The 20310-nt window shown below is 23.5% G+C and overlaps 1 protein-coding gene across 6 annotated transcripts in view; it reads right to left on the reverse strand.

Moving 5' to 3' along the window:
• The window catches only part of LOC129605240 (general transcriptional corepressor trfA), a 49650-nt gene that overhangs the window by 4870 nt on the left and 24470 nt on the right, over nucleotides 1-20310 (reverse strand). For 4 of the 6 annotated variants that reach the window (XM_055514873.1, XM_055514871.1, XM_055514870.1 and 1 more), the window contains exons 2-4: nucleotides 6370-6514; nucleotides 5742-6262; nucleotides 369-4070 (exon numbers count right to left, since the gene is read on the reverse strand). In XM_055514873.1, the coding sequence (XP_055370848.1) occupies nucleotides 369-4070; nucleotides 5742-6262; nucleotides 6370-6514 (4368 nt within the window). The remainder of the gene's footprint in view (nucleotides 1-368; nucleotides 4071-5741; nucleotides 6263-6369; nucleotides 6515-20310) is intronic. The other 2 variants (XM_055514874.1, XM_055514875.1) reach the window with 2 other exon arrangements.

Consider the following 20310-nt stretch of genomic DNA (forward strand, 5'->3'; position numbering starts at 1 on the left):
TTAAAAATTTAAACCAAATTTTATTCTCAAAAATAAAAATTAATTCTAAAATTTTTCTTTAAATTTTTAATTTTTAACAATTCTGATTCTGAACACCGTTTATAGAAAAACTTTATAATTTTTTTTTCTCTTAAACCAAAACCTCAACAAATATGAAAGCAAAATAACTTATCTATGAACACCTATATTTACTTTTCTATGTACCAGTTGAATATAAGCAATACCTACTCTGATTAAAAATCGCTAATATATTTTACGCGTTCAATACTTATACACAAACTACATTTAAAAACAAAAAAGAGAAATTATATATGGGCACAACCAATTTCTTTAACTGACACGGTTTTTTTTTTGTGAAGTATACTCACCCACACGTTTTGGCACAACAACTGTTAAATACATATTTTCTAAAGAAGAACAATTTGATGATGAACTTTCTGCTAAATTATTGAAAACTTCTGCATTTGGGTTTCGAGGCCTTGCAATTGGTATTTTAGTATTTGCCTCATTGCTCTCAAAATCAATTGATTGAAAAACTTTTGAATCAGTTTTTGTTTGTGAGTCATTACCAACATTTTTGGTTATATTTAATTTATTCGTTTTTAATTCTGGCTCAGAATACTGACTCTCATAATCATCTTCATCTTCAGAAGTAATTGTTGAAGAGGAATTTGGAATTTTAAAGGATTTTTCGAATTTGCTATCGGAGTAGTCTTCTTCTTTATTCTCAATCATCTGTAAAATATTTGAAGAAGACTTATTTAATAGGCTTTCGTTAAAATTTACTGGAGATCGGGGCTTTGGTATTGGAATTGAATTGATATTTTGAATTTCTTTGGTTTTATTTAATTCGATTATTTCTTTATTAATTTCAGTCTTTTGTGATTCAATTGTATCGTTCATTTGTACTACATTTTCATTGGCAAGGATTATTTTGGAATTAACAGTTTCACAGCGATCAATAGTACGAGTATCACAACTAGTGATATTTTCTTCATTACTGTTATCAGAATTTTGTACATTGTTTATTGCGACATGTTCGAATTCTGTCTTCTTAAAGACTTTAGCTAGATTTTCGCTTGGGATAATATTTATTTGCTTAGGATTTTCAGCAAAGGGAACCACTTTTAAATGCTCAAAATCTTCTACATCTTTAACTATTGGAATATTCATCTTTAGAAGTATTTCTTGCGAATTAGCCTTTACGAATCTTTCAGAAAGATGGCATTCGTTTACAAAATTTTCTTCTTTACAGAAGTCTAAATTTTCACAAATTTCAAACTTAGTCATTATGGATTTGGCAACAGAATTTTCACATGGTTCAGCAGTTGAACTTGATGTAGCAATATTTTCAGCAGTACAAGTTTCATAAACTTTTGGAATATATGACTCTTTAATGACATTTTCGAAATTAAGATTTTCAAATGCTGTAGCAGAATTACAATGAATTACAAAATTTTCTTCAGTAAGAGTTTCAGATTCATCCTTGATATAAGATTCGACTACCATATTTTCTTCCTTTGTACTTTCAAAAATTTCAGGGAAACTACATTGAACTGCAATATGTTCTTCATTGCGAATCTCGTGCTCTTGCTTAAGGTGAGCTACATTTGCAATGTTTTGTACTTTAGCGTTTTCAGAAACATCACGGAAACTGCATTCAACTACAATATTTTCTTCATTGCGAATCTCATGCTCTTGTTTAAGATGAAGTTCATTGGTAATGTTTTTCACTTGAGCATTCTCAAATTCATCAGGGAAACCACACTCAACTACAAGATTTCTTTCAAGGCGAGTTGCCATTTCTTGTCTAGCGCAAACTTCATTTACAATATTCTTAACTACCGCGTTTTCGAATACCTCAGCTAAGTTACATTCAATTGCAATATTTTGTTCACCCCGAGTCTCAAATAATTTCTTAACGTAAGCTTCATTTGCAATATTTTTTACCATTGTATTTTCGAAAACTTCTACCATATTAAGTTCAACTGCAAGATTTTCTTCTTTCCGATTTTCAAATTCCTGTTTGACATAAGTTTCTTTTGCCATACTTTTTATTACAGCATTTTCAAACGCTTGAGCAATATTACATTCAATTGCAAAATCTTCTTCATTGCGAGTTTCGATCTGTTCTTTGACATAAATTTCGTTTGCTATATTATTTACATGGGCATTTTCGAAAACCTCTGCAATGGCGCATTCAACTGCAACATTTTGTTCCTTCTTTACTTCAAGAATTTGAACTACATTCGATTTAACAGCGAGGTTTTGTGAAGTAAAGTTTTCAACTACCTCTTTAGTACAACACTCTACTGCAAATGCTTCTTCTTTAACGATTCCGAGTTCTCTAGCAATTGAATATTCCACTGCTTTGCTTTGAAGAGGAGCTTTTTCAAATCTTTCAATAGGCATGGTCTTAGTAGCATAGTGTTCCATTTTCATTTTTTCAAATACCTTTTCTTCGTTTGCTGGTGTTATTAGAGTTAAATTAATGTTTATTTCTGATGATTTTCTATTATATGAGTTTTCTTGAGAACATTCTAATTCAAGTTTTGAATTATCTTTAGACGAAATCAAAATTGAATTATTTCTTGGAGAATTTTGTTCAAAACGACTTCGAATGTTAGATACCGAAACTTTATTGGTACTTTCCTCACATAACGGAAAAGACTTATATTGATTCTCATGAACTTCACAATTTTTATTACAATTTGATTCATTTAAATCAGGTACACTTTCATTTTTAGACCCCAGAATCTCCACATTTTCTTCTTCAAATGGTTTTTCAAGCTGTATTGTTAAATTACTTACCTCATTTTTATGGCTAACAAAATATGGATATTTTTCTATGACTGTATCAGGTTGCCGCTCATATGTTGCAATATTATCAATATCTTCTAGTTCAACTTTTAGAGGAGGGGCAACTTGTGTAATTTCGGCAACACCAGTGTTGAATTTTACAACTTCTTCATTTCTGGTTTCGATAATTTTAGCTTTGTTTGTAGAAATAGCAATACTTTCAGGATTGACCTTTTCATATTTTTCTGCAAATTGATATTCAGCAGAAATATTTTCATGCTCAATTTTTACAAAATTCGGGCTGTTGTGAATTTGACTATTTTTAACTCTTCTAGCTGGTGGGTCAGGTTTCTTGAAGAAGTTGTCGCTATAATACATCGGATTTGCGGAAATTTCCGTGTCTGAATTTATTTCAATTTCATTTTTATTTTCTTCAAATTTAGAATTATTTTGTGGTTCAAAATCAATAATTATTTCTTTTTCTACATTATGCATCGATTCTTCAAATCTTTTTTCAATTTCTCTTTCTTTTAGTACTGGTGCAAAATACTTTTTTCTGGATGCTCTTCGTTTTGAATCTCCTCTACTAAATGTTCCAAAACCACTATCTTCATCGTCTTCTTCCACTTTATTAGATAAACGAACAGAATCATTATTAGGATTATAATCATAATAAGATTGTGAAGTTAACGAACTGAATGGTGAACTATTGCAAGATAAATTATCTAAAGCAAAATCATCATCGGTATTACTTGGAAGAAATTGGCGAGGTTTCGGTTTATGTGTTTCAGGGACATCTAACATCTGAGAATTTCGGCTTTCTTGTAAAATAGGTTCATCTTTTGCTCGTAATACAACATCGTGGTCTTCATTTTCAAAATGACTATTTCGGATATCATACTTTTGAGATCCATTCTTAAGTAATTCATCTTCTGATCGTTCTGGTATTGGAAGTGGAACACGAGTCTTACCCCATATTCTTCTTTTTAATGAAGGTGTACTATCTGAATCCATTTGATTTACATTTATATTTGAATTTGAATTATTTTGATTACCCATTGATTTATCACCATTTTGTGGAACATTTTTGTTTTCGGGAACACCATTCGAAAAATTATTTTGCGATGATATGGTAACACTCGGGCGATTTATAGTAGGTGAATTATTGATATTATGTTCTTGTGCATACGATATATTACTAATTGAACTTCTTTGTGATAGTCTATCAAAATTTATATCACCATCATCAGCAACGCCAGGATCAGTATTGCCTATATTAGATGGTAACATAAGGCATTTAAATTATTATTTTTGAATAATATGGTGTGTATGAGTTATTATTATAAACGAATAATTTGGTCAATCTAACCTATTCTTTCTACACGAGCCCCACATTTATAAATTTTTTTAACATAACGTATTAATTTATTTCACTTTGTCACAATAGCTTAAATAACATATTTGTTTTTTTCATTTATGGTTGATTTTCGAACAAAAAGCGAAGCTTTAAAAGCTAATACAAAAAAAAAAACCTTTTTTGAATATTTAACTCAAAACAATTTTGAAACCAGATTACAAATTGTGTATATTAGGCCTAAACCTTCAATCTATCAAAATAAATACAATTAATGTTATTATTCTATAAACGGTAGGCGATGAGTTAAAAAAAAAAATATTAAATACATAAATAGCATAAAAAATTGCAAGATTTTCAAAAATATAAAAAAATAAGTTTGTTAAGTGCAAACAAAATGTGCTGTTAGTTACGAAGCTTTATGAGATTAAAACTAATTTAAAAGCATGTGTAAAAAATAAATAGCATTTAAATAATAATTGGGTAAAAAATTTTAGTTTCTTCAGTTTTTTTTCTTGGAAAATAAAATTTAAAAATTAACTTACAAAAATTGAGTAAGATAATAATTTTAATTGATAGTTAAATATGAAAATTAAATTTTTTTTAGAAAAGTATTTACGAATTATTTATTTGAAATTAAAATATAATGAAATTTTCTTAGATACTTGATTAAATACATTAATCAAACATTTCTTTATATAGGCTTGGTCATGTATCTCGCTATTTTACTCGCCAAGTGAGAAGAAAATTTGTAAATATCATTTTATTTGGACAATGTAAATTTCGAGTGAGATTTTTTTCAAAAATAATTATACAAAATTTAATCACCATTTATTCACTCCGTTTTTGAAGGTGATAGTTTCAGTAGATATTTTAGTTTAGATTGTAGCGAAAAAATTAAAAAAAATTCAATAGAAAAATTAGTAATCTTATTGGAAAAATGCAATATTCAATTGCAAAAAAATAAGAACACTGATTTGAAGGTGAATAAAAAGTGAGATTAAAAAGCAAAATACACGATTAGGCTGCGAGGTTCAACATTACATTGAGTTCTACTTAGAAATTTATTTATGAAAAGAGAAATTTAATAATTCAATTTAGAAATTTATTACAAATACTTTTTCAACTTTATTAAGCATTTAAAATTCAAATATTAAATTATCAAAAAATAAATAAAAAAATTCTTATAAGTAATTTGCTTTAAAAAATAAAAAAAAAACTAAAATTTCCTAATGAAAATGATGAATTTATTAAAAGCAAAGAGCATGCATAAAACAAAAACAAAAAAAACCCTTAAATTATTTTATTTACATTTTATTTAATTGAAAATCAATTGAATTGGTTTTCATTTTATAATAAAAATTGGTCATGCATTTAAATTTATTTTTGATTACATTAATTAGAATCGAAAGGAATAGATTAGGATTAAATACTCAAAAACCAAAAAGAAAAATTTTAAAATATTAAATTAGTTTTTTAACTCACAATCACCATTTTACCAAAAAAAAAAAAGAAAAAATTAAAAATAAATAAGAAAGAAAAAATACTAAAAAATATTTTAAAAAATTATAAAAACAAAAATTCTTACCAATATAACTTCTACCATTCCATTTTCTTGAACCGCCTAATGAACTATTTGGTGTACCAATACTAGCCATACTTCCGGTAAATGATTCTGAATCTACATCACCACCACCACCTTTTTTATCTTTTTTCTTTCCAGTCAAATGTAATTTTGATCCAATTGATGTTGCAATCTTTTTAATACCTTTTTTCTTTTCTAATGTACCAATACTTAATAAACTACCACCAACTGATGATGCCAATTGATTAAATGATGATTTATGTTTCTCTTTTTTACTTAAATCACTTAATGAACCAGCTTTAACAGTAAAATTAATTCTCACTTCTAATTCACCACGTTCTTTATCTTTTTTCTCTTGTCCCGGTTTACTTTGTAATTTAAACCATTTGGGACGTGGTGTATCATATGCATCCATATCACGTAATGGTAATGTTACTTGTCCTAAAAATTCATCAATACCTAAACTGTTATGATGTAGACATGTTAGAATCAATTCAGCTGTATTTCCTTTTTCTGGAATTGCACTAAAATAAAAAAAAAATTAGAATTAATTTAATAATTATATTAAATATACATAATATACATACATAACGTACATATATGTATATATTTAAATGTGCAATATACTTACAGTTCACATTCTTCATGCCATTCAACATTTTGTGATGCCTTCTCACGAATTGATGTTTGATATTTATCTTTACCCAAGGCAATTGTAACAAAACAATTATTTGTACCATTTTTACCTTTTGTTAAAAGACCTTTGGCTCTTTGAACTTTATATTATTTTAATTGAAAATAAATGAAAATAAAGAAAAATAAGAAATTTAATAAATTTAATGATATTATAAAAATATTTAAAATTAATTTCCAAATTAAGTGAGAGTGACACCCTGTTCTTTAAATATACAAAATTTTATTGTATAAGTTTCTTTTGAATTTTCCAGTATTGCGTGATATCATTGCTGTATTCAAATATGCGTAAATTGTTGAAATACCTAAACTTTCTTTCAAACCATTTTAAATTAAAAAAAAAATTGTACACGAATCTTACATTACTAAATTAACTGAGATCTCAGCATAAGATAATTTTATGTACATTTCTAAATGTACACGTTATTTCTGATTTTGATAAAAGAATCAAAGTTGTTAAGTATGTAAAAATTTAATTCCATAAATGGAAAATTTCCTTTTATTCAGAAAAGTCACGTAAATTATTTTAATATTTTACAAAAAAATTAATTTACTTTAGTACTTGCTTGATGTTTTTCCAAATTTATTTTGTGTGTGGTTAAATTCGACTTTTTAAAATCATTTTTAATTAAAATCTTTTCAATCGTCCATTGCACTAGTTCCTGTTGTCTCATTTTGTTTATAATCATCTATCCGCTTCAATTGCCCATAAAATGTCATGTAATATAGTTCTTACCGTATTGTAAATATTTTAAATTCTCGTTCTAAAATAGTGTTACCTAGTTAATTCTGTTTTGAAAATGTTTGTTATTACGAGTACCAAAAACATTAACGCTAGGAGCGCTATTACTCGTATAATATGTACAATTTTCAGATCAACAATTACGTGTCAGTGTTGCAGCAAATGAGCGATGTAGTTTTGCTTGTCTATATTAAATAAATTTTTTCTTAATTATTTTTATTATGATTTTTATATTTATTTAATTAAATATTTAACAAACAAGTCGCCAACTCTACAATAATTTATTTAACATCACCAAATTTAAAAAATGTTTTTATTCTATCTTTTTCTTACAAATTTAAACATTGTGTTATTGTAAAAATCATTTGTATTACAATTTAACTGATTTCCTATCTCTTTGACAGTATAACGTTTAGGCCTAATTTCTCATTCTTTCTAATGTGTTCAATCTCCTAATCTTATTTCTTGTTAATTAGCAGCTATTAAATTTAATATTTTTAAAGAGAAATAAATTAATACTTTTTATTTTCTTATTAATTAACAATTTTTTTGCAATTTGTAATTTAAGTAAATAAACGTGTATTTAATTTATTGAACCCTAATAAATGAGACAAATAAAATATGGGACGATCATTATTTTTATTTAGAATTTATTTCCTAATTTTCTATTTAAAATCTTTTACAAAATCATATATAGTTTCTTCATGTATACATGTACGTATACCTACACGCATTAATTATATTCTTTTTTATTTAACTGAAATAATTTTTTTTTTATTCATTAATTAGATTAGATTTGAATGACAAATAATTTACGATAATTGGATAATCAAAACGTGGCCGTTTTTTTTTTTAATAATAATTGTGAAGAATGACAAAACAAAAACAAAAAAATAGCAAAAATCTCATGTTATTTTGTTGACTCGTGAATGCTTAAATTTTACACATTCTAATTATATTTTGTCTATGCAAATATGAGCCTATGTAGAAAATTAGAGAAAATATTGTGACTTACGTTGCAATAATATTTAGATTAGAATTAGAAAAAAATCAGAAAATAACTAAAATAAGAAAAATATAAAATTTTAATTTTAATGTTTGAAATTCGTAAATAGAAAATTTCTTCAATTTAAACTGATCTAGATAAAAACGATTCTATTCTTTTGATTAATTTTTTTAGATTTCTTTTTTATAGTATGTTTAATAGAGATTTAATGAATTAGTATTCTTATAATAAACTTAATTATCATAAATTAAGTAAAGAGATTTTTATAAATCGTTTAATTTCGCCAAGTTTAATTCTATATACTTAATATTTCTAGATTATTTCAGAATTTCGCCAAGATGTACATACATACATAAATAATAAAAATATAGGAAATTGACTACATAATTGGTGTAGTGCAAAACATACAGAAAAGTAACATGTCTTATAATAAGTTAACATGTAAAATAGCACCAAATGAATTGAAAATGAAACTATTTTTAAAATATTAATGTAGATTTAAATTTAAAACCGAATTTTATTTTGAAATTATTGCAAGCAAATGCAAGTAACTTATTTTGGGCTAAAATTACTAGAATTAAAAGATATCAGCTGTTATACTACAACGCTTTAATAATGATTCAATGCTTTAATAACGCTTAACTCAACAAAGATTATATAAGAACAAACAAATAAAATTAATGTAAATTTTGAACGTAATGAGTAAGAAACTAAGAAATTAAATAAATAATTAATTAATTAATTATAATTAATTAAGTATGTTTAATGAAAAAATGATTTTAAAGAAACTTTCACTTTCATCCCTTCAAATATCCAAAATAATAATTAATTTTGTCATTTTACATTGTGTATACTTAGTTATTTAATGTCAATTTTATGCAGTGAATATTTATGTCAATTTTTAATAAGTAAGTCAAACTTTCACTTTATAATTGCAAAACGAAAAAAAAAAATGAAAATCAAAAATGTTTTAATTGCATATTTTCAATTTTTTGCAAAATTTACATGCAATACTTACCTTTTTAGGTAAACCATAGAGTAAAATAATAAGATGTAAACGTTTCGGTACACTGAACTAGTTACTTAAAATTTACATTGTTTTTTTTTTCTTGTTTGTTTTGTTGGAAACAAATGAGTAATTTTTACTTTAATGTGCTAACATGAATCTCAATTAAAAACAAAAGTTTTGTAATCTATAAACAAATACAATTTTTTTTTTTTTTTGATTTGATTTGCCGTTTTGTGCAAAATCAAATCAGAGTATGAAAACCTCTTATCTTTCTTTAAAATGGAAGCGTGAAATTTTTTTTTGTTTTTGATAAAAATTTGTAAATTTTTTTTTTTTTGTTTCTAAAACAAAGTATAAGAGCTTTTTGCGTTTTTTATTCAAATATTGTTGTCCTTGCTTTCAAATAAGTACTCAATTTTTTTGTTTTGTACTTTTAAGATAAGAAATTTGTTAAAAGAAAGGCCTGAAGCTGATATGCAAACATGCTTAAATATTTTGGAAATTTTATATTTTAATTTAAAATTAGATAATTTCAATGTTTCCATTCTTTTTTGTGAATATTTTCTAACAATATGATAAAAAAAAATAAGTACAAAATTCAAATACTAAAAATGTTGCCTTCAAATTAGAATTAATAATACAAATTTTAATTTGCAAAAACAAAATGCGATAAAAATTAAATAACAAAAGGGTTAAATAACAGTTTTCATTTAATTTATACAAAAGTGCAATTAAACACTGTTATATTTTTTATAAATCCATATACACAATTACATATATACACATACATATACAAACGTAATCAAAAATGAATTTAAAAATTTAATTAATTAATTCTAACATAATTGTAATGCAAAAAAAAATTTCAATAAAAAAAAAATTAGGTTAGTAATTAAGTTCACGTTTTTTTATAAGAAAAAAAAGCAACAAAATTACTTAAAGTACGTCGTGCACATGTTGCATATGTGCAATATTATACTTATGCATTAATTAGAAACTATATCAATTAAAATTTGTTAGACATACTTAAGAGGAAACTTTTGATAATATCAAATACATTACTTAAATTTCAATTCATAAATATTTATTCATGTATTGTGTGTTTAGATCCGAGAATTTTCTTGAGCAATGAGCTACTCATATACTTACAATTAAAATGTGCAAGAAATTAAAAATGGTTATCGTTAGGCATGCTACCATAATCTGCAATGAAATCTAAGATAACAGAAACTCGTTTTAGAATTATTTCAGTATTTCAATATTATTTTATTTTGTTGCAATATTTACAAGATAAATTTATAGCTAAAATGCTAATTAAATTGAATTTATTCCACAATTTCTGATTAGTAAAAAAGTGTATTTTACTTATCGTAAATTGTGTAAGTTATAAAATTTTAATTATTATTTACTCAAAAATTAAAAAAACAATATTATTTTTTTATATTTTTGTTGAGCATGTAGTAATATTTTATTAAAACTCGAATTTTCATTGCTCTCGATCTAATTGAGTCTGATGAAAGTCATTTTTCTGACGGCAAAAATAATAAGAAAATTATTTTATTCTCATCAGATTTACTGTCAATATTTGACAGTAACAATCAAAACATCAAAATGGCAATAAAAATGGCAACAATTAATTTTCGTGGAAGTTTGACACAGCGATGAGCTAATTTTTATTTTTGTTATAATTTTCATAGCAACCTTGTTAAACTTTAACTTTAAGTCGGCCGGCCAACGGATAGGTAATTTCAGTTTAACTATCTATTAGGTAATTTCAGGACAGTTATCAGACTTTGTCATAGAATAAATCATAGATTTTATTGTTTATGTGAACCGTACCTCATAATTCTGATTTGACATATTTATACTGTTTAACAGTATGAATGGTTTTTTTAGTAAAACTTTTTCAAATTTTAGCTTTTATGTTTAAAACTACATAATATTATTTTTACAGTATTGCCATTTGATTACAAATTAAAAAAATATTTGCGATTCTATTTAATTGGTGGCAATTAACGAATATTATTTGAGCGTATTAAGTGCAAGTGCTGCGAATCAAAGATTTATTAACAGCACATTAAAAATTTAAAATTTTCAGTGTTCCTATAAATCGATTACCGTATTTATTTACATTTCTATTATCATTGCAAAGGTAAATAATCTAATTTAAAGAAAATTCTCTACGAAACCTCCTACATATATGTACGTCATACTTATATATATGAATACTTCTATATAGAACTCAAAACGTGCACCGAGCTTCAAAAATCAAATTAATTTTACTTTTCAAATATTTTCTACAATAATATGACTAAGTTATAGCAGTGACTAATTTTGATAATCTATAAAATATCAAATTTTAAAATAAAGCTTCTTAATATAGTGCACTTATAAATCAAGAAATACGATATTCCTTTAATTTTTATTTTAGTGCCTACTTAGTTAAAATTCTAGGCATTATAAAAAAAAATTTTGAAAGATAAATCGTAATTAATTTTATTGTTTTCTTTTTTATATTTTCACTTAGGTACAAACAATACCAAAGAATTTTTGTACAATGATTTTAGTGATTAGATATGAAAAAAAATCAAAAAATGTTTGTAATTTCAAAATAGTAAATTAAAAATGTAGATAAAATTCTAATATTCTGTTCAATATAAGACACACAATTATACAAAATACAGATATATGTACATATGTATATATGCATGTGTGACTAATTAGAAATTGGTTGTGATAGAAACGAAAAATAAAAACTTTTGTCTAACGATTTCATTCTTGTTTTTGTTTTTTCGTTACTATAAAAGAATTTCTGAAATAAACAAAAGATGAAGATACTTAGATGACTAAATCGATGAATCCATTAATGTTTATTAGTATTACCGTATAGATAGTAACAAAATTATTTAAAAACAAAATTGAAAACTATAAATATTGACTATTTAAGAAGGAAAAATATTTGTTTCAAACATGTATGAATGTATGTACGCGTATGTATGTATATGTTTTCAGATAAGAGTAAACCGGTTTGAAATCGTAAAATTTATAAAATTTATTAGATTAATATACCCACATACATACCTAATGTGTACGTATAATAATAAGAAACTTTTTTGGCGTCAAATAAGCCAAAACAATATTTCACAAAATGACTTCAATTTAAGATTTCTTTTCTGAACTTTAATAAGCATTTTCAGATATGTATGTAAATACATCAACATTGTTTTGGGATTTTGGAGAGTTGTAGAATTTCCACGAATAAATTTGTGTTTTAAACTTTCGGACATAATAATTATATAAAATTCTTTTTTAGTACTTTTTTAGTTCGCCCTGTTTACAAAACTTTAACTATAGTTTTAAAATAGAAAACTGAAATTTCACATTAACATATACATAAATAGATCTCTAGTATAGACACGAATTTCAGAGGAAGAAAATTTTTACATATCACCTTCTCTCTAAAAGTTATAGTCCTTCAAATTCCTGAAAACACCATGTTTATTGACGAAAACAACAAACATTTTTTAAATTGTAAAACATATTTATTTTAACTCATTTAATTAACCCTTGAATACGACCATTACGTTAACGTCTCTTCCCTTTTTTTCCTTATCTCATCCTAAATATATGCAATCATTTGGAATATTTTAGTATACAGACAAGTGAAAATAATTCAAATAATGTAATAGATTGTATTCAAAAGCAATATTTCACTTCTTGAAGGGAAAGTCGAAGTTTACAAAACATTCGTTTCATCCAACTTTATTTAATTATTACTTTAGCTATACTCTCATACTGAAATTTATTATTTTAATTTTGAAAATAAAATGTTATAGATCAATTACATTATAAATGCTTTTATAATTTTTTAAATTTCAAAAGTTGAAAATTCGGAGTTAAATGTTTTTAAAGTTAATGCTCATTTTATACTCATTATTGTTATACGAGTACTCATACATACATACATTATTATTAATTACATATGTACTTCCTATATTGATGTAATTTAAGTAATAATTCATTACATATATGTATATGCATGTATGTAAGTATATACATACATATATCACATAATAATTATAACAAACAAAATATTCTATTGCCTTACATGCCTATTTAATCTAAAATTTGATCGTACACGTATAAGTACCCAATTTAAATTAATTACAATTCTAAATATAAGTAATAAAATTTCAAACTTTTAAAACTACACCAATGCAGTACTTTTTACAGGTGTTATAATTAAAATAATAGTGTTATAATTAAATAGTGAATAATAAGCTTTATTTTATGTTAATTTCGTTATAAATAAATCATACTATATTATAAAAATATTATTATCTTTATATATAATAAAAATATTATATTTTATCGCGATTTTAATTGAAATAATGATGTACCTAAATAAACAAAATATAGATAAGATAACTGTAAATATACCATACAATTGTTATGCGATAAGTTTATTTTTTTATAATGAAAAATTTATTAAAATAATTAAATGAAAGCTTTTCACCTTAAACTTGAAACAAAGAAATAAATATACACATTAATACATATGTGTATGTATATATATGAAATTCTAAAAAACCACAAATTATAATAACTCAAATGTGATTTGATTACAAAATTACGTAAAAAATTACTTATTTGAAAAATATTATAATATTACCTTAAATATTTTTAAAAGAAAATTTTAAAAATTGTACACTGGATTATTGAATGCTTGTTTTAGCCAAATAAAACAGATACATATTATATGTTAAATATTTATACAAGCACGTTAAAATTCTTTAGTTAATTCTTTCATTTTTACACTTTACAGATTTTTTTACAGATACATAGTTGAAAATTTTGACAACAAAACATAAATACTTAAATTTTTTAGAAAAAACGCGCAGATTCATAATTAATCCATAGAAAAATTTAATTTCGATTCAAACAATTTTAAGGTGGTCAAATTATAGGGGGAAAGGGTACATTTCAATAATGAAATGCACAAATGTATGTATATTCTTATGCAAAGTGATTCAGAAAGGTATACAACTAGTTAGATGATTAAAAATAGATAATATACTTTTGTTCCGAAGTGAGTGCCAATTCTCAGAGATTTTTTAAATTAAGTGAAGTTTCTAATTCCACAATTTTTTGTGCTTATAAATTATACATTCCGAAAATTATATAAAAGGTTCATTCTATGTATGTTATTTTTACTAATTGAATTTTATAGTTAGAGTTTTGAGTATAGTGTTGCCATATTCCTATAAAAATTGTTTGTAATTGCCAACTCAATTTACATATATGAATTTAATTTTTAATTTGATTAGTTAGAATAGAATTCTGAGAATTCATTTTATAAAGTATACTGAGTGATGAATTCATTTAATTTTATTCGATTTTCTATTTTTGAATTCGATTTCTTGGTAAGTACTTAATTTTCTTTCTTCTAATTAATTATTTTCAAAATTTAAACGCATTATTTACTCTTATGACTTGAAAAATGTGACATCTTGCAGTAATTTAATAAAACAAAATTTACGATGAAATAAAGCAATATAATATAATCATGTATAAATAAATAAGTTCAATTAAGTCTACAAAATATAGTTAACCGTGTAAATGAAATTAATTTATTTTCCAATAATATTTTATAACCTGTTCCTAACATTTTATATAAAATGTAGACATTCCAAAAATTTTATTTTTACACAGTACATACAAATATGAGTGTATACAATAGAACAATTTTGTTTTCTTTTGCTTCCATTTTAATTAACACTTTGCTACTCATAATTATAATTTTATTAAAAAAAAACTCTTCCGGTTTTTTTTTCTTACTTTTCATTGGACTTCATTCATATTTTTAACAAATTTTCAAATTTTTTAAACAATACAAACTATTTTTGTTTTTTAATTATACCGCCCATTATGTTATGATTTTATTTTTCAAATACAATGTGTATTTTTTAATATTTCAAAACCCATTAATTAGCAAATTTTCATTAATCAAAAAATATCAAAAACAAATAAGTACACACTGATTAAATTTGGATGAACTTCTCTTTAATTTTCTGACCATAAAAATAAAATGTTTGAACATATTTAATAAAAAACAATAAAATTATTTTACAAATCAAGTTTATCTATTTATAACAATTTTATTATAACAGTAAAAAACGTTATTATATTAGTGTATAGCGAGCGGTAGCAAAAAAGAAAATATTTAAATAAGGAAAAACATTATTAATAAAAAAATGTTGAAGTATTGACTTTTAATTTGTACAAGCATTGTGTCAAAAATAATTGAAATATTAATTGGTTTCCAAAATATAAGATTTATTTACAAATAAAAGATTATTTATATTTTTAGTAAAATACCGTATAGGGGGACAGAAAACAAGAGTAACAAAGTACCGTATAAGGGGTACAGAAAACAAGAGTAACAAAATAATACCTTGTAGAGAGAGAGAAAACAAGATTAACATGTTGAGAAACACAAAAATTTAGTATATTTAAAATGAGTACGAATATTTTTGTAAACACTTCCTTTATATAACCTGCAAATTTAAAATAAAATCTTAGATTTTAAAGTAACAAACAGTGTACTCATGTTAAGAAATCTATACAAAGTTTTGACATTAAATGCGTTAAATAACTTGAGTTTTTCTTACACACCCCTTACTTACCCGCCTATATATACCTTAACTTAATTATGAAAAATATTATTACTGTTAAATTTTGAAGTATGATTGACTTTTGTTATTATTCATAATAAGTAATTATGAATTTTTACAAATTTTATGTATGAATTACAAGTTAAGAATTTGACAATATTTTTTTAAATTAAAATTGTAATGATTCATGAATTGAAATGAGGTGGCAAAAGTACATATACATAAATATAAGAGTAATGAGTAGTTCCCACGTCCTTTAAATTGTTATTAATTGTAATCATATAATTACTTTTAAAAAATTTGTTTATTTTGTATTAATTTTAATTATTTTTTTGATCATAAGAAATTAAAAATTGTGTTATTGAGGAAATCTTAATGCTCTTTTGCAGGCATTCCTTTGTTTTGATTTTGTTCAATGTTCGTTAAATAACGTTATGTCAAAATACGCATGTCAAAAATAATGTACTTATATATGTCAAATGTCATTTTAAAATATAAATAAATTGAACTCTATTTTCGTTTGTTTCAAAATTTTAAAATTTTAAATTTTAAGCAATTCTAACAAATTTTAGTCAAGTATAAAATAAATATGTAATATAACCCAATATCTCTTTAATTCTTGTTATTAATAAAAATGGAGAGTTCAAAAAAATAACAATGATTATTTAACTTTTCACCTTTATAAAATTTTCAGAGATCAAAATCTCAAATCACAATTTAAAAAAAAAAACCAATGTTAAATACAATGACAATCATTTAATTACTCTCATAAGTTAATAATAATATTATTAATATAACTATACGTATATATATATATATAACAATGTTTGTTTAAATAATATAGGATTTCTTAATATATAACGTCAGACATAACCTATAACTGAAATATACTACTGACATTTTAAAGGTCGAAATTTATATGAATTTTAATAAGTCACTATACATTATTTAAAAAATTTACATATTTTCTGTTTTTTAGAACTTCATTATTAACTATATATGTGTGTATTTATATATTATTATGTGTGTGTATATAAAAAAGCTTGAATTGTCTCCCTCAATTAAAATTATTCAATTTCGTATTGAGGCAAAAACACTTGCAAAAACAAATAAATTGCAAAACAACAAGAAACCTGTATTAAAGAAATAAATGTTTTCTGTTGAAATTTATTTTTAAATCTTCGTCAACTTTATTGAATTTTTTAAATAAATATTTTTAAAAATAAAAAAAAAAAATTACTTGCTTAATAATCACTGTAATAAAAATTAAATGGGTGTTTTAAAGGGCTCAATCATAGGCGGTATTTTCAATTGTTAAATGAAAAGAGATTGTAGATGCTAATAATTACTTTTCTGTCAATGTCATTTGATTTAAGAAAAATTTGAGCGGCAAAAATACTTTTGATAAATCGTCAAAACTAAGTCTAAATAATATTTTAAAAGACTGAAATAATCAATGGTTTTAGTAAATTTTTCTCAAAAAAAAAATTCTAACGTTAAAAAAAAAATAACTTTCTACAAAATTTGGATCTACACATACATATACATATGTATGTGTGTTTACATTCGAATACCCTTATTTACAACAAAGAACTCTGCCCACGTGCATATATAAGGGTTTTCGGCTGTATACGATCATTTATATAACAGTACTTTTGGTCAATTTGGATTAACAAAAATTTCGTAAACAATTTCAATTACAATTTTATGTGTATACGTGTGAACAATTATTAATTAAGAAGGTGATTTCTTTTTTAAATTTGAAATGAAATGTGAAAATTGTCTACCACCAAAATTTTAATAAATTTTTGTTAACAAGATTCCAGAATGTCATTTAATTTCAACGACCTATGTAAAGCTTAAGTAACTAAATTAAAAAGTAATCATCAAGTATGGAAGTCTTTTATATTATTATGATTATATATAACGATAACTTTGTTTTTAATATTTTTTTCTATATATTATATAAGTATGTATAAAAAATTATTTTATTATTTACTCAATCAATTATAAAAAGCAAAAATTCCCACATTTTTTTTTATTTTTATTAATTAAATTCAAATTTTCTATTGTTATTATTTTAATTTTTTTTTCTCTCTCTCTCTTTTTCTCTTTCACTTCAAATTAATTTGTTAATTTTGTATTTAGTTATTTATTAAAGAAGAAAAAAATTGTTTATATCTCATGTTTAAAAGGAGAAATAGAGTGAAATAAAACTAGTTTTTCACCGAAACAGGTGTTTATATATGTAAGTAGGTATGTGTTTTGTGATTAAATATAAAAGTGATAAATTTCTTACAGTAAAAAAAGAAAAGAGGACACAATAGTATTAAAATTGTAATCTCATGATGATTATGAAGTTTTTGATTTTAATATTCAATTTTTCATTTTTATAAGAAAATCAAAACAAATTAAGAAATAATGTAGAAAATAATAAAGTTATATACATACATACATTATGTATATACATTACAGACAAACAATTGTCTACTGATAAAATATATCATAATTTAATTATGAATGTTATTTAATAAATTTGCGGAATTTAAATATAAAAAATTTCTTAAGAAAGAAATTATATGAGAATAACAAGTAGGTATAGGTACATAATTTGAAATAAGTGTGAAAAAACATGAAAAATAAGTAGGTACTTTTATAATACAAAAAAAAAAAACAATAGTACTCATTTACAAAATTTAGTACAAGAATAATTTTAAATGTTGTAACATTATTAATATAACAAGCTTATAATAACAATAAAAGATCAGACATTTGTTACACTGTACTACTATTGTGAATTGTAATTAAATTCACATTCGCATTTTTCTTTTAAATTTTCAAATAATTTTTAAATTTTTATAGGTTTTCTTATGTTTTAAAAGTTGGGGGATAGGAATACAAAATGTAAGATGTAATCGATACTGAGTATACACTTATTATATCATTGTATGTATTTATGTATATACATATACAAGTGTATATTTTGTGTGCGAAAATTTATAAATAGAAATAGTTTTGCTGCAAAGCAAAATTCTTGTTGCATTTGAAATATAAATAAATAATTTTTTATTTTTACATTTTAAGTGTCTATTTTTATTAAATTTATTCATTAGTGTCAGTCGCAGCAGTTAAATATATTACATTACATAAATACATTAGTTCTATATACTAAATGTTACTAAATGTTATACTTATGTACATAGTAATATGTTTCTATGTACATATATAACGCTATTTTTACAAAATTAAGTACTAAGAATTATAATTATATAATTTGCAATAAGAAATTTAACCTTAATATTTCTTAGATTTTAAAAATATTTCTTTGGACTTGTTTAAGCCTTTAGATAGAGTTCCTTACAGACAGAATATACAGATAATTCAAAATGAAGAGTTCTTGGATCGAACTTATACCTTATGTATTTCAACTCTGTGAATAATTATTATAAAATTTTTTACGTTAATATGAATTTGTTAATGTTATGAACTTTTTACCAACCATAAATTTTAAAAAATTTTTAAAATGTCACTATAATAAACGAGCCATTCATTAGTAGCATGCCATTGAATATACGCACTTTGAATTTTTCAAATGACAAGCTTATAATGGCCGACAGATTATAAAAACCACAAGCCAAGGAATATAGTTACTAATATTGCTGATAAATGACATAATTCGACAGATTAAGTTATTTGTGTCAATTTTTTTTGAAGACTACCGTTTATTGCACAAAATCATAGGACAAAAACCGCACTTAATCATATATGGTCTTCAGGATTACTTACTCTAATACAAGATTAGATTACTTATTTAAAAAAACATTTTATTCTCCTTTCCTCTACACACAAGTAAGTAAATACAACTTAATTTTTTTCTCAGTTGTACGAGTACTTAAATAAAAAATTTTATTGATTAGCTCATTATTTAAAATTAAGTTTAGGTTATCAGCATTTTTATGATCTGATGATTTTTGTATTTTTTCTCCTTTTTTTTCATAACAATGTAAAACTTTTAAAAAAATTTTTTTTTGTTTTTAATTTATTAATAATATTGTAGTCACTTAACCTCATCACTTGACTCATTTCAATTTTGTTATTGTACCTATATAAATTGAAAATTTTATAATATTAATTATAATTTATTTATTACTTAAATATTTTAACGAATTTTTGCTGTTATTTAATTCAATAAATATAAAATATTTTAATTTTTAAGAAAGACAAGCATAACTTACAGGTTATGATAAAGGTCAAAATGGAGCAAAAGTTTATAAAAAAAAAAATCGTTTTTTTTTTTTTTTTTGTGAAGAATTGCACTTGATTAAGCGTTAAAATTTTTTATACGACCTTATAATTTTAATACAAATACGTACATTTTTTGTATATATGTGTGTATATTTAAGCGAATACACCGATTCATATAATAAAGAAGGCATTTTTTTTTATTT

This window comes from Condylostylus longicornis, unplaced genomic scaffold (genome assembly GCF_029603195.1).
Source record: "Condylostylus longicornis isolate FDR11 unplaced genomic scaffold, ASM2960319v2 ptg000013l, whole genome shotgun sequence".
NCBI lineage: Eukaryota > Metazoa > Arthropoda > Insecta > Diptera > Dolichopodidae > Condylostylus > Condylostylus longicornis.